General features: G+C 39.4%; 2 protein-coding genes across 2 annotated transcripts; both read right to left on the reverse strand.

Annotated features, from left to right (window-relative positions):
* Positions 1-2,518: 2,518 nt before the first annotated feature.
* LOC122820652 (E3 ubiquitin-protein ligase TRIM41-like) lies at positions 2,519-5,916 on the reverse strand. Its single transcript, XM_044098224.1, has 6 exons — positions 5,181-5,916; positions 4,060-4,155; positions 3,745-3,978; positions 3,296-3,443; positions 3,175-3,201; positions 2,519-3,072 (listed from the first exon to the last, which is right to left on the reverse strand). The coding sequence occupies exons 1-6, from the start codon at positions 5,757-5,759 to the stop codon at positions 2,519-2,521; spliced, it is 1,638 nt and encodes a 545-aa protein (XP_043954159.1). The 5' UTR covers positions 5,760-5,916.
* A 3,253-nt stretch (positions 5,917-9,169) lies between these two features.
* LOC122820653 (E3 ubiquitin-protein ligase TRIM41-like) lies at positions 9,170-12,924 on the reverse strand. The gene is made up of 8 exons (XM_044098225.1): positions 12,768-12,924; positions 11,640-12,226; positions 11,451-11,546; positions 11,151-11,378; positions 9,976-10,123; positions 9,862-9,888; positions 9,376-9,759; positions 9,170-9,237 (listed from the first exon to the last, which is right to left on the reverse strand). The coding sequence occupies exons 2-8, from the start codon at positions 12,216-12,218 to the stop codon at positions 9,170-9,172; spliced, it is 1,530 nt and encodes a 509-aa protein (XP_043954160.1). The 5' UTR covers positions 12,219-12,226; positions 12,768-12,924.
* Positions 12,925-13,910: the final 986 nt, after the last annotated feature.

The following is a 13,910-nucleotide window of genomic DNA, read 5'->3' on the forward strand; positions in this document are numbered from 1 at the left end:
CAGGATACACGGGATTGGTTTGAGAAAAGTTTTCACCCACACATATCCGTCCCTGAACGCTGTTTTAAGTGTTTCAAACCCATAGGGGGCAGTATAGAGCGAAGCTAAAACACATCCCTGCCGATCAGACTGCTTCAATACCACTTCCTGTTACCAATTAAACATGGCGCCAGAAGGTGCGTTTGTGTGGACAGGTGTAGACAGACAGACAGAGAAGTTGAGCAACTTTTACATCGAGTATTTTAATACGAAGTTGATCAAATACAAGACGAAGTCGTTTAGGAATCCTGTCACAGTAAGTATGTGGATGTATTGGCGCATAATTTGTTGCAGATTCTTCGTTTTCCCATCTCGACACTCAAGCACAAAAATTTAGTTTTCTCAAATCTCCACTTTGATGCGAGTTTTCATAAATAATTTTCTTATAAAATTGAGTTTTATATAAATAAAAAAAGGACAGAAGACAAATATTGTAAACATTTTCCCAGAGTAGTAAAAAATAAAATGAGTTAAGACCACAAAATGAAACACCCAAAGCTTGTGACGCATATCTTAGGGAGCTTTAGGCAGACAATTATTTTTCTTTAACCACAAAGTTGTTCTTTTGCTAGGACTGAAATGGGCATTTCTCAAATTATTCAGCAATATAAGTATTTTCACAGATATATTAAAAAGGTGGCAGAAAAATATAATTAAAGTTTTTTTTTTTTAATGAGATTTAAAGGCCTCCTTGCCATCACCCTTGGCTTTACTCTATTCACAATAGAGTACTCTATACTGTACTCTATACTATACTCTATACTGTACTCTATACAGTCACATTTAAGTGACTGTATTTCCAGTGAGAAGAAACATGTTGGTAAAATTAAAAGATTATTTCAGGGATATAAAAAATCTTGAGTTTAACTGCAACTGAAAAGCCGTATTTTTAAGAAGTCAATAAATTTGTGTTGCAATTTCACATTTTCTCTACATTAGAAACATTATCTACATTTTAGTTTAAAGAATGTGTTTAATTTTGTAAAAAAAAATAAGAGAATGGATTTTGGATTTTTTTGTAAAGCTGTTTTTTCCCCTCAATATATCCTGTCTCTGGTATTTCTAATTTCTTTGGTGTTACAATATTTCATTACATTCTTAATAAAATAAAGATTTACTGTCAAGAATTAGAGCAAATTATGGTTTCAAACATTTCTAGTCTGTCTAAACTGACTTTTCGTTTGCTTGTAAATTGAAAGCAGATGTGATAAAAAGGGGGCTGCACAGTGGTGCAGTTGGTAGAGCTGTTGCCTTGCAGCAAGAAGGTCCTGGGTTCGATTCCCGGCCGGGGATCTTTCTGCATGGAGTTTGCATGGTGGGTTCTCTCCGGGTTCTCCGGCTTCCTCCCACAGTCCAAAAACATGAATGTCAGGTTAATTGGTCTCTCTAAATTCTCCCTAGGTGTGAGTGTGTGTGTGCATGTTTGTTTGTCTTGTTTGTCTCTGTGTTGCCCTGTGACAGACTGGCGACCTGTCCAGGGTGAACCCCGCCTCTCGCCCGGAACCAGCAACCCTCCTGACCCCATTAGGGAAGAAGGGTGTTCAGAAAATAGATGGATGGATGTGATAAAAAGGTGTTTGCTCAGTACACAGAGTTCAAGACCTTCGACCTGATCTGGAAATCACATTTGGACCTTTGACCTTAAAGTTTGAGAATCATTGAATTCCACACCAACATACCTGACATAAGTGGCAGTAAACCAGCTTCCAAGGCTATATAAAAGCTTCCTATTTGCAAAAAAGAAGCACTTTTATCTCGGTATGTTTCTTATCAAGAGTGTTAAAACTACAATTGACATTCAGTGACATGTTTCACCAGTTTTAGATCAGAGCTGTACAGAAAGGATAATTTCAAATGACAACTTGGAATCAATATTTAGTAGCATGTCTTTTGTCCAGATAAATGGTTTCTACTGCTCCCCTACTCCAGACCAGTTGTATGTCCTTACAATGATAACCAAAGAAAAGTGTCCTGAAACTGATGACTAACAGCAATAAAATCAAAATATTTTCCAAAAATTGTGAACCCCTACTTTAGATAAACATATCTTTTAAGGAATAAATCATAATTTCATTAGAGTTAACCTAACATTGTATGAGGACCCAAGCAGAACAAAAAATAAAAATTAGCCTACCATTTACTTCCCAACAGCAGAAAATAAGTTTGATGCTACGTGGAAGCATCAAATGAAAAAAAAAAGGCTATTTGTTTATTTACAAACAATTTGTGCATAAAATGTTTTCCAAGTTTATACAAAGGCAGAAAAAGATAATTGGTGCAGATTTACATTTTAGGACATTTGTCAACATGTATGAACTCTACTGTTACTTGTCTGATGGAGCCGCAGAAAAGTCAATTCAACAGCTGAAGGGACATGAATGTAGGACAAAAAGAAAATGGGCTAGGAGGTGAATTTAACAGCAGGAATGATGGAGATATTTTGGTTTCAGCGATCTAGTCTCACCATGCGGTAGCCTTTTCAACTGGATCGTGAAAGACTGAATGAGGACAAGTAGGGATTAGTAACTAACGCCTCAGATTTCTTTGATTTGCTGTGCAGGTAGAAGTAAGGGAAAACCTTCCCTGTGAAGCTTTCTCCCACGTAAGAGTGAATGTGGAACCTCTCGTCAAGGTCGTAGAAGGACACCCGTCCTTCCTCGTAGTCCAGATAAATCCCCATGTTCCTCGGCCGGGTGCTGAGATGAAGAACTCTCTGTGGTGAGCAGTGAACATAGTAATCAAAGCCAGACTTCCCCACGGAAAAGAACCCATTTTCTTTTTTCACGATTACATCGTCTGATCTGTCCACCATTTCCAGGGCGACACCGACATGCCAGTTGTTTCTCAGGCCCACCTGGACCTCCCAGTAGTGCCGACCGGAGGTGAAGCCAATCTTCCCAAAAGCCATGGGTAAGTCAAACCTTTCGAACTCATAAGATGGTGACCGGGCTTCTTTGTAGAACTTTAGACGTTCCCCGTACTCTAACACTCTAAGACCGGGACCGGCTGTGGAGTCATCAAAAATGACAGATTCTTAAAAAAAAAGAAAAGAAGAGAGAGTCAAAGTTCAGGAAGGGTTAGTATCTTTCGAAGATGGGATGAAGTAAATAAAACCAGCAGAATTCAGACACTGACCTTTGTATTGTCTGATTCTGGTCAGTTCTATAAAAGGAAAATAACAAGGACATTGTTATTGTCAGGGTCAATCATAACCAATCATTAAGCAAGAGAAATTTATGAATCTGTGAATAATTACCGATGGTTGTCAGCGTTTTCAGTTCGGTCTGAAAACTGGTCATAAGGTGATCCATGGCTCTCCTCACTGTTTGGACGCAGACGTCTGGGTAAACCTTGGTCTTGGACCAGTCCTTCATCTCAGACATGCTGTTCAGAGTCTGCAAAGTCTGAACAGATTAATATTAATAAATCTGTTCAGAAATGAACTTTTGGCATTTCTGCACAATTTCCAGACTTCAGTGAAACTGATGTGTTTTTTAAGCAAAAGTTTGAGCGGTCAAACTTCTTTACTTGAAAATGTTTCTCCTTTCTTGTGTCGTGTCACAAAGCCTGTAAAGGCACACGTAGGCCTTTACATATTGAAAATATTGACACACGACTGATTCAGTTTATGTCCTTGAAGCTTTCTTAAAGAACGTGAGCAGTTTCCTGTTTCAACGTGACTTAAAGCTCAGTTGACTGACTAACCTGTAGAAGTTGAAAGTGGTCTTCGCTTTGTAACAGTTCCTCTAGTTGCAAGTGTTTCCTTTGCAGAGCTGCCACCTCTTCTTCCAGCTCCTCAATCATCAACTGGACTTTTTCCTTGGATTTTTCCAATTTTTTCTCGATGTTTGACTGCAGTTTGCTTCGAATCTCTTGCACTCTGCCCATCAGGTTACTGAATAGCTTCTCAGCGTCCTCAGTTTGTTTGTCTGCTTTCACCTATTCGAAATGCACAAACGTCGTTGAATGTAGCGTCACTTTAAGCCGTCCTGTAAATATAAATATAATTAAGATACTCACGTTTCTCATTTCTGATGACAAGGTAAATTCCTCTATCTTTTTCATTCTCTCGTCGATCATAAGTTTGATTTTTGCTCGTTTGGATTCAAGGTTTTCCTAAAAGAAGGTTAATTGCTGTCAGTAAAACCACTGAGAATGTTTTTACTCCCTCACTGAGTTTTTGACTTTTTTGCTTTTTTGCCACCTTTTCTAATTACGGGAATAAAGTCCTAAAATTACAAGAAGTCCTAATAAATATTCCCAGAATAAACTCGTATGAGAATAGTTGAAATAGTATGAAAATAGTCATAACACTAAGGCTTTATTGCTGCATTACTTTGACTTTATTATCGAAATGTGTCTTCATTTTTAATATATTGACCTTTTTCATGGAATACTATGACTTTATGTTTTTCGTTATTTTGACTTTTTTATCGTATTTTGAATTTCTTCTCAACTTTATTCTTAGTTGTGACTTTTTTCTCATATTGTGACTTCTTTCTCATTTTTGACTTTTTTTTTGTTTTATTTTCATTATTTTGACATTATTCTGATATTTAGTCATTTTTCCCATATTATTTCATTTTTATTCTTGTATTATTTCATCTTTAATCGTGTAATATGTCAACTTTTTCCGTTTTTCCTTTATAACTATTTTATTTAATTTTATTGTTTTAAAGATTTTGTTGGCTCTAGTGGCCTTTATTTGAAAGTAGTTTGACAGGAAACAGAGAAATGAGAGAGAGGAAAGACATGCGGCAAATATCGGCAGGCCAGGAATCGAACCTGCGACCTCTGTCACGAGGACTAAGGCCTCAGTACGTGGGTCGTGCTTTTCCCCTGCGCCACCACAGCACCTCCCTGTATAACTATTTTTATAATATTCCTACATTAATTTTGCATTTGTCCTTTATTATTACGACTGTATTCTCATAATTTTTCTACTTTACTCTTGAACAATTTTATTCTCGTATCATTTTTCGTGTTTTAAAAAATGTTTTTCTCAGTATGGCAGTAATACTTCATCTATTAAATATTCAGTGGTTAATGTACTCAAATTATCTTTGATGTTAAAATTATCTGAAGTATCTTGGAGTACTTCAGATAAAGCACTGCAAGTGCAAACAAGTGTGAGGTCTCACTTTCTGCAGAGCCCCCTCCTCTTCAACAGGTACCGTCTCGTGGTCTCTGTGTTCTGCTTCGCAGCACAGCAGACAGACACACGCTTGTTCCCGCCGGCAGAAAAACTCCAGGATCCTGGCGTGCTTCTCACAAACCTTCCCCTCCAGGTTCTCCAGCGGATCCACCAGCTTGTGTCTCATCAGGGCGGGGACCCTCCGGTGAGGCTCCAGGTGTCCGTCACAGTACGACGCCAGACACACCAGGCACGACTTGGACGCCTTGAACCTCAAATCCGCGCACACGTCGCACTTCACCTGCCACGGAGCGTTTTCGCTTTCGAGTGCCTCGGTTTTCCGTCTCTTTAGTTGGACCGACATTTCCTCCATGACTTCGTTTGTGGAGAACTCTGGCTTCACGGGGAATCTTTTGTTACACTTTGGACACTGGTGACAGTCGCCGTCGCTCCATCGCTGGCTGAGGCAGGTTCTGCAGAAGTTATGACCGCATGGTGTGGTGACGGGTTCAGTGAAGAGGTCCAGACAGAGCGAACAGCGGAAATGTTCCTCTGGCAGTGAAGTGAGGATGCTGCATGCTGACATCTCTGTATAAGGAGCTAAAAAAAAAAAAGATGTAGAATACAGCAAACTAATGACACTTCCTGCACTACCAGGTTTTCCTATACTGTTTTCAAACTCAATAGTCCGGTAGGCTTTGTTCAATTTGATAATAAAATTGCAACATGTGTTAAATTTTCAGCTGGTATGGTTCACTTTCATGCTGCTCTATGTCAAACTAACTAAACCCTTTGGTATACTTGTTCAGCTCCTCGCCTGTGGTGGCGCTGCACCAAGAACCACTGAAGGAAACAACACAAAAACCTCTGATGAAGACACTAAGTGAAACTTCCTTCTTTAAGTGAAAAACAATAGAGTGGCATCAGATTTTAGTAGTTAAAGGATTTCTGTTTTGTCTTTGGTAAAAAAAAACAAGCCATTTCTCCTGCTATGAAGACTTGTGCGTTTGTTTTGGTCCTATTTACCCAGAATTCCCTGCGCTATAGTCCTCTTCCTGCTCTTGGAGCAGTCTCTGATCCCCGTGGCATTCCCATATGCATTTGAACCGCACCACAGTTCACTTCAACCGAACCAACATCTGGGTCTGGAGGCGGTTCTTTGGTCCACATCGGAGTTTGATTACATATCTGCACCTCCCTAAATAAACCAGAGTTTCTAGACAAACAAACAAACTAAAGTTTAAATAAAGCAGATAAACCAGGTCTGGTGTGAATGATGCAACCTAAAACAGGATGTGGAATAATGGTAATGTGTTGCACTGTGGAAAATTTGACAAAAATGAGTAGAGAAAAAAGCCTATGTCTTGGTTTAGGCTCGTCAGCCGTACAACTGGTGGCTCTGAATCACTTTTCTAAATATACCAGAACAGGCCTGACTAATATTACCTCTTTTTCTGGTGTGGCTGTTTTCTACAGCAACGATCTGCAGCATTTACACACCAAACAGATGTTTTTGCTTTCAGTCCAGATAAATAAAACTCATTTAGAGCTGCAAATGTTAAATACACATTTATGAAAAGGCAACTTGAGAATCTACTATACATCATGTAAAAAGACACAGAGGATTGATTTATTTGGAATGTGTGGAAATGTGAGCAAAAAACGTTTGTTTCCAACATTTTGATGAGGAAAAAATAAATATTACAGGTCTGGAAGAAAAATTTAATGAATACATATTTCTGTTTAATTTGCTAAATCGTCATTAATTTCTCAAGGAAACAAAGCGTAGTCGTTACTACCGGAGTTGTGACTGAAACCTGCGGCATGTTTTAGGACATTTTGTTGGGTTTTAAGCTGAGAATGGGTTTTATTTAGAAGAATAGATCCAAGAGAGAGATAGTTGGTTGTTTGCTGTCACTTTACCAAACGGCAAACTGCAGCGCCATGCCAGACACGCCCAGTGAGTCACCTTCACATGAATGTGTTAGCACATTAAAATAATGATCGGCATCTGAAATAATGCCACTGCAGATGAAATGACTGATTGAGAGCAACAACTCACCTCAGCTACCTAGTTCATCTGTAGATGGTAAATCCAGAGGTGTAGGCAGACTCAAGATGAAAGCTGCAAACAAGGAGCTACAAACACTTTAGAGCTCATCTCTGCCAAGGAAGCAGATCTACCAAAAAGTGAGTGGCAGAGCCAACTTCTGGTGCACAGTGGGTGTGGTCTGGTCACATCAGTTCACTGAAACGAAACTTAAGGCTGTCGATTTCTCAGTTAGAAAAATAGAAAAGCTATCTGGGCATTTTTGGCATATGCTTTTTTTTGTTGTTATTCTCTTTCGTAATTTTGACAAGCAAATCCAAGTAAATTCCACATTTTATTCTAAACATGCCAGAAATAGATTACATCCACAAGGAAAATAGTCAAATTCTTCCAAAACTCTTAAATATAAACTGCATAAGGCCTGGAAACATGCAGATCGATCAGTTAGCCTAACGTCTGCTTTTAGCATTAGCTTGACTAATTTAAGCTCTGTTCTTTTTATTTTAGTTAGCATTCTTAGCAACACAGTCTTCTGAGTTACCTTGGTGTAGATATTATTCTCCTTCCTATTGTAGCCAAGAGCTGAAGTCTCTTCGTTTCCAGAACCAGGTTATCAGGCTGGACTGCATGAAGCCATGTCTGCTTCATTTCCCAGCAGACATTGCTATTAAAACGAGTAGGAGAGAAACAGGTGTAGTAATGAGACCTGCATTTTATTTAGATCGGCTTCAGATTTTGTCCATGTACATTTTCTGACTGGGAAGAAGCCAGAGTACCCAAAATTCAGTTTTAAGGAGACTGGAATATTGTGTACAAAAAATAGATTAATACAGAAGTGCTATGTTACAAATGATGCTACAAACTCATTGACAAGGTAAGCCACAAATGTTTATTGTTAAAAAAAGGAAGCTTACTGTTTTCATGGTGCTGTATCCAAGTGTTTTAATAGAAAGTTGGGTGGAAGGAAAATGTGTGACAGAGAACAATGCACAATATGAGAAATATAATGTTGTCTTTTTATAAATTTGATGATGTACAATATGATGAATTGCTAATATCAGGCTATTTTCAATTGCAGAGCAAATTAAATGATACACTTCGTGGTTGAGGATTTTTGCAGCTTTCTTTCTTCAACTGATTTCTGGTCACCATTTAGCAACTTTGATGTGATGGGATTGCGGAGGAGATGACATCTAACATACACTGTGTGGAACATCTTGTATTTTATTGTTTTTACTGTAAAAGACCAGGCTGGTTACTTTCCTCTACGACACAGGTGTCAAACTCGAGGCCCCAGGGCCAAATCTGGCACACCATAAAGAATCAATGCAAGTCTGTCTGAAATCTTTCTTGAACAATTCTGTACTAGACCTAAAAAAAAAAGAAATTGGATATGAAACAAACAAAACTGACCAGAACCCAAAACATTAAAGGCTATAAGGGTAGCCTTGAATTATAGACATTAAAGAGAAAAAACTAGTTTACTCTTTGTTATAATGTAAATTGGCAAGCACATTCAAAATAGCAGGATCATTGGTACAAAATTGATTTTTGCTTCAGATAGGAAAAAAAACATAAGATTTTTAGCTACATTTGCTAACATCCAGCCAAGGGTTTTTGCTTGAAGTGAATGTGGCCTTGAAGATTGAGCTGAAGTTCTGGTTCTGAATGTTCTCAAGTTTCATTCCTCAGGCAGTAAATTTTTTAAAATTTCCACCAAGTGAAACATTTTGTTTCATTACATATTTACTGTCAAGGAAGTTACAAACGTGTTTGATACGAAATGACCTAATCCCCAGCTATACAACTCTTTACATTAACACGTCTTCCCTGAAACCAAACAGTGAGAACGGTTGTAGGTAAAAAATCTTTGTCAGTATTTACCAGTGGTCATTTAATTCTGTAGGACATCTGGATTTCAAGGATCTTTGACCCTACAATCGATTCTATTCAGCTGGTTTTTTAGCTTGGTTAGGACGGCGAATGAGACGAAGGTAGTATCCTGGATCAGGGACTGAAAGGAGACGCAAAGGCTCAGACCTCTTTGCGCCGCTGTGCAGATAGAAATATGGGAAAAGTTTGCCCGTGAAATGCTCCTGTAGAAAAGAATAAATATGCAACTTTTGGGTCACGTCAAAGAATGACACTCTACCTGCGTCGTAGTCTAAGTACACCCCCACGTGTGTTGGCCTGGGACTGAGATGGAGAACTTTACAGGCTGCATTCCTAACTTCATAATCAAAACCAGACTTTCCTAGAAAATAGAATCCACTCTCTTTGTTCACAGTATCTTGTGATCTATCAACCGTTTCCAGGGCGACACCGACATCCCAGTTGTTTCTCAGGCCCACCTGAACCTCCCAGTAGTGCCGACCAGAGACGAAGCCATTCGTTCCAAACACCATGGGTAGAGCAAACCTTTGTGATTTGGAAGACGGTGTTGGTGACCTTGCGGTTTTTGAGTACTTAAGACGTTTCCCAGAATCCGTTATTATAAGACCAGCCCCAGCAGTGGATTCATCGAAGGTCACTGATTCTACAAAAAAAAAAAAAAAGACAGACTTCATTAATTATGAAATAATTAGCATCACTTTAAACATAACATTGAAGAGTAAATATAACAAGAAAATGCTCTAACCTTTGTATTCTCTCATTTTGGTCAATTCTACAAATTGATAAAACAAAATGCCGTTTTATGATAACTTATTTCTAATGAAAAGAATAAATCAAATGTACACAGCATATATTTTACCCATGTTTGTCAGTGTTTTTAGTGTTGATTGAAAACCACTGACGAGATGTTCCATGACTGTCCTCGTTGTGTGAACAAACAGATCTGGGTAAACCTTGGTCTCGGACCAGTCCTTGGTTTTTGACATGGTGTTCAGAGTCTGCAAAGTCTGAAAAGATTCACAGGTCCAAGCAAAGTACACATGGCATGAGTAATTGAAAGAAGCAATAAAATGGAGCTAAGGCTGAGACGAATAACTTTGTTGACGCTGGTGGTGATGTTTTCTCAAGCCCAGTAAACATGTCAAGTTCATCTTTCACATTTGTGGAGAAGAATCTCTTGCTGTCTTTTTTGGTTGCCCATAGTTAGTGAAAGACATCTTAAGTGATTGTGGAAGGCTCTACAAGAAAAAAAACTTCTGGTTTGGTAAAACTTATGAGCATATTTCAGATTTGTACATAAAGAATTCACAGAATGTCAGTAAACCCTTCTATATAGTATTTATTTTGTATTATATTTAGGATTAGACTGGGCCACATTCTTTTATTGGGTTTGGCTGTAGGAGTGTTTTCTAGTAATGGAAAATTGATTTACTAAACTGGATCAATGGAAATAATTTCAACCTGTGTTCTTATAGTGACTTGAGATGACATTTGGTGTATAAATAAGTAAACTGAACTGAACCAAAAGGATTGTTGTCTGGAATTGAATGTCTAATTTAAGACCTGCTGTTCTCTTTGATCCACAAGCCTGCTTCGGCTTTCCGTTAAATTTTCAATAGTGATTTAGGAAGTCTATCACCTGTCTGTATCCAGTTATACTATAGGGTCACGGAGAAGACTGTCTCCATCTCCAGTGGTCTTTGGGCAAGAGGCAGGGTCCACCCTGGACATGTTGACAGCCCATTGCAGGGCAGCACAGAGACAAGCAACCACACAATTAAGGAAACCTTAGAGAGACCAACTAATCTAACAGTTATGTTTGCAAATTTTGAGAGGAAATACCTGGTGAGAACCCTTTCATGCACAAGAAGAACATGTGAACTCCATATTGAAAACCCACAGCCCAGATTTATGTTCCAGGACCTTCATGCAGCAAGGTAACAGTGCTATCAACTGCATTACTGTGCAATGTTGTACAAAACATTCCTTAAGAACGGTCAGTTTTAAGATGTAAGACTTTGTTGACTGACTAACCTGTAGAAGTCTAAGGTTGTCCTCCTTTTGTTCATCTAGTTGAGAGTGTTTCATCTGCAGAGCTGCAACCTCCTCTTTCAGCTCCTGAATCATCGCCTGGACATTTTCCTTGGATTTTCTCAATTCTTTCTCAATGTTTGACTGCAGTTTGCTTTGAATCTCTTGAACTCCATCCATTAGAATACTGACCAGCTTATCACCGTCCTCAACTATGTTGTCTGCTTTTACCTATTTAAAAATAAATTTATTGTTACTATAGATGTGGGGCAATTTGGGATTTTTTTGTTTGCAGAAACTCACTTTGCTCATTTCTGAGGTTTTTTGAAATTCTTCAATCTTTTCCATTCTTTCATCAATCATGAGTTTGATCTTTGTTTGGTGGGAATCAATGGTTTCCTAAAATGAGCAATCACAAGAAAGCTGATGTGGTTAAGTCAGATATTTTGTTTTTACACTTGGACAGCTGTGCACCATTTAACCAAGCCTCACTTTCTGCAGAGCCCCCTCCTCTTCAACAGGTACCGTCTCGTGGTCTCTGTGTTCTGCTTCGCAGCACAGCAGACAGACACACGCTTGTTCCCGCCGGCAGAAAAACTCCAGGATCCTGGCGTGCTTCTCACAAACCCTCTCCTCCAGGTTCTCCAGCGGATCCACCAGCTTGTGTCTCATCAGGGCGGGGACCCTCCGGTGAGGCTCCAGGTGTCCGTCACAGTACGACGCCAGACACACCAGGCACGACTTGGACGCCTTGAACCTCAAATCCGCGCACACGTCGCAATTCACCTGCCACGGAGCGTTTTCGCTTTCGAGTGCCTCGGTTTTCCGTCTCTTTAGTTGGACCGACATTTCCTCCATGACTTCGTTTGTGGAGAACTCTGGCTTCACGGGGAATCTTTTGTTACACTTTGGACACTGGTGACAATCGCCGTCGCTCCATCGCTGGCTGAGGCAGGTCCTGCAGAAGTTATGACCGCATGGTGTGGTGACGGGTTCAGTGAAGAGGTCCAGACAGAGCGAACAGCGGAAATGTTCCTCTGGCAGTGAAGTGAGGATGCAGTTTGTTGACATTATACAATCTGTTAAAGAACAACAAAGTTCTTTATAGCCCCCTTTGTCAGAAACTTCATATTCAAACACTGGAAGGAAAATCGGTTGAAATTGTGTAGAAGAAATTAACTACGACTGTACTAGATTTGGGGATTTTATACTTGCACAAATTTTATATAATGATTTAGAATGTAGTTGATAAAAGTCATAGTAATTAGAAACATTGCCTTGCATAGTATTTTAGGGCCACTGTCATCGGTGAATAAGAGCAGTGACAAATAAGTTGCATCTTTAAACAGCTTTTCTGAAAAATTGTAGGCTTGTACAGATTCAGACTAGGAACCACTAAGCACAGCAACAATAACAAAACTGATAGAGTGGGACATCAAAAATTATTTTGATGTTTGTAATATAATCTGCCCAGAGATGGAGGAAAACAAAAAATCAACTCTGGCACACCCGGTGAGTCATGCCCGCATGAATCTAGTAGCAAATTATAGTGCTTTGTAACACAGTCGGTAATTACTTTAAAGCAACTGAAATACATCAATCAGTCAAGTAGTAACTCACCCGAGTATCGCTTTGGCAATCGATTCCACAAGTTTTAACAGTATTTTATGTGCAATTTGTAAGTTTCAATAATAGAATACCTCCAGGGTTCACGTCTTCCAAGGAAACGGAGGAGCAGATCCAGCTTCTGACACTTAGTGGGCGTGGCCGGGTCACGTCATTTCTCGAAAACAAAACTTAAAAGCTGTTTTTCTTTTTTGTTTTCTTAAGTCCTGATATACAAATAAAAATATCTGATGATGTTCTGGAGAGCATTTATTGTTTTACATCTTTCTCTTACATCCTACAGATTTTAAAGTTACGACCAAACAAGTCAAGACAGAACTTTTCTTTCCATGTCACTCTTGCAATAACTGAATTGAATCCAAAAGGAAAAACGACAAAGTTAACAAAATATAATCTCTAGATGCCTGTTAGCTTAGCACAAGGCATGGCATCATGTAAAAAATAAATTTCTATCATTGCATCATCTGGAACGTACATCTTATTTCCCGTTCATTGAACCAAACATGACTCAAATTTGTCCATGGTTTGTGCCAGACATTAGTAACAACATTGCATCACCTCAGAACACGTAAATTTTGCTTCACAATTTCTAGCATGTAGAATTTGTTTAGCTGATTTGAGCTAGTTTTTTTTTTTAATGGTTCTATGGAACTTTATATTGATTGGGAATTCATCTCTTTCCATCCATCCATCTATTTTCTTCTGCTTTATCCGGGGTCGGGTCGTGGGGGTAGCAGCTTCAGAAGGGAGGCCCAGACTTCCCTCTCCCCAGCCACTTGTTCCAGCTCCTCCGGGAAAATCCCAAGGCCAGCTGAGAAACATAGTCCCTCCAGCGTGTTCTGGGTATTTCCTGAGGCCTCCTCTTGTTGGGACGTGCCCGGAACACCTCACTCTAAGGGAGAGCCCAGACACCCTGAGGAGAAAACCTATTTCGGCCGCTTGTATCCATCTTGTACCTCTTTCCTGTATCTTTCCAAATGTTTTGCCCAGGAAATGGTAATTGTTATGCCCCAGAGCCAGTTCATCAAGCTGTGTCATGTAGTAACAGGGCTGCACTTCACAGCAAACCTTTTGACTTGAGTGAGTAGGACACCAACAGGTTTAGGAAAAAACCCCGCCGCCTTCCACTTAAAGGGG

The sequence above is a fragment of the Gambusia affinis genome, linkage group LG18, assembly GCF_019740435.1.
Source record: "Gambusia affinis linkage group LG18, SWU_Gaff_1.0, whole genome shotgun sequence".
In the NCBI taxonomy this organism is placed as follows: Eukaryota; Metazoa; Chordata; class Actinopteri; order Cyprinodontiformes; family Poeciliidae; genus Gambusia; species Gambusia affinis.

Coding starts and splice junctions, on each gene's coding strand:
- LOC122820652 (XM_044098224.1), bottom strand. CDS start 5,759: ATGTCAGCATGCAGCATCCTCACTTCACTGCCAGAGGAACATTTCCGC. Junction 3,979..4,059: donor TGTCATCAGAAATGAGAAAC/GTGAGTATCTTA, acceptor CATTTCGAATAG/GTGAAAGCAGACAAACAAAC. Junction 3,202..3,295: donor GAAAACGCTGACAACCATCG/GTAATTATTCAC, acceptor TTCCTTTTATAG/AACTGACCAGAATCAGACAA.
- LOC122820653 (XM_044098225.1), bottom strand. CDS start 12,218: ATGTCAACAAACTGCATCCTCACTTCACTGCCAGAGGAACATTTCCGC. Junction 11,379..11,450: donor AAACCTCAGAAATGAGCAAA/GTGAGTTTCTGC, acceptor ATTTTTAAATAG/GTAAAAGCAGACAACATAGT. Junction 9,760..9,861: donor CAAAATGAGAGAATACAAAG/GTTAGAGCATTT, acceptor TTTTTTTTGTAG/AATCAGTGACCTTCGATGAA.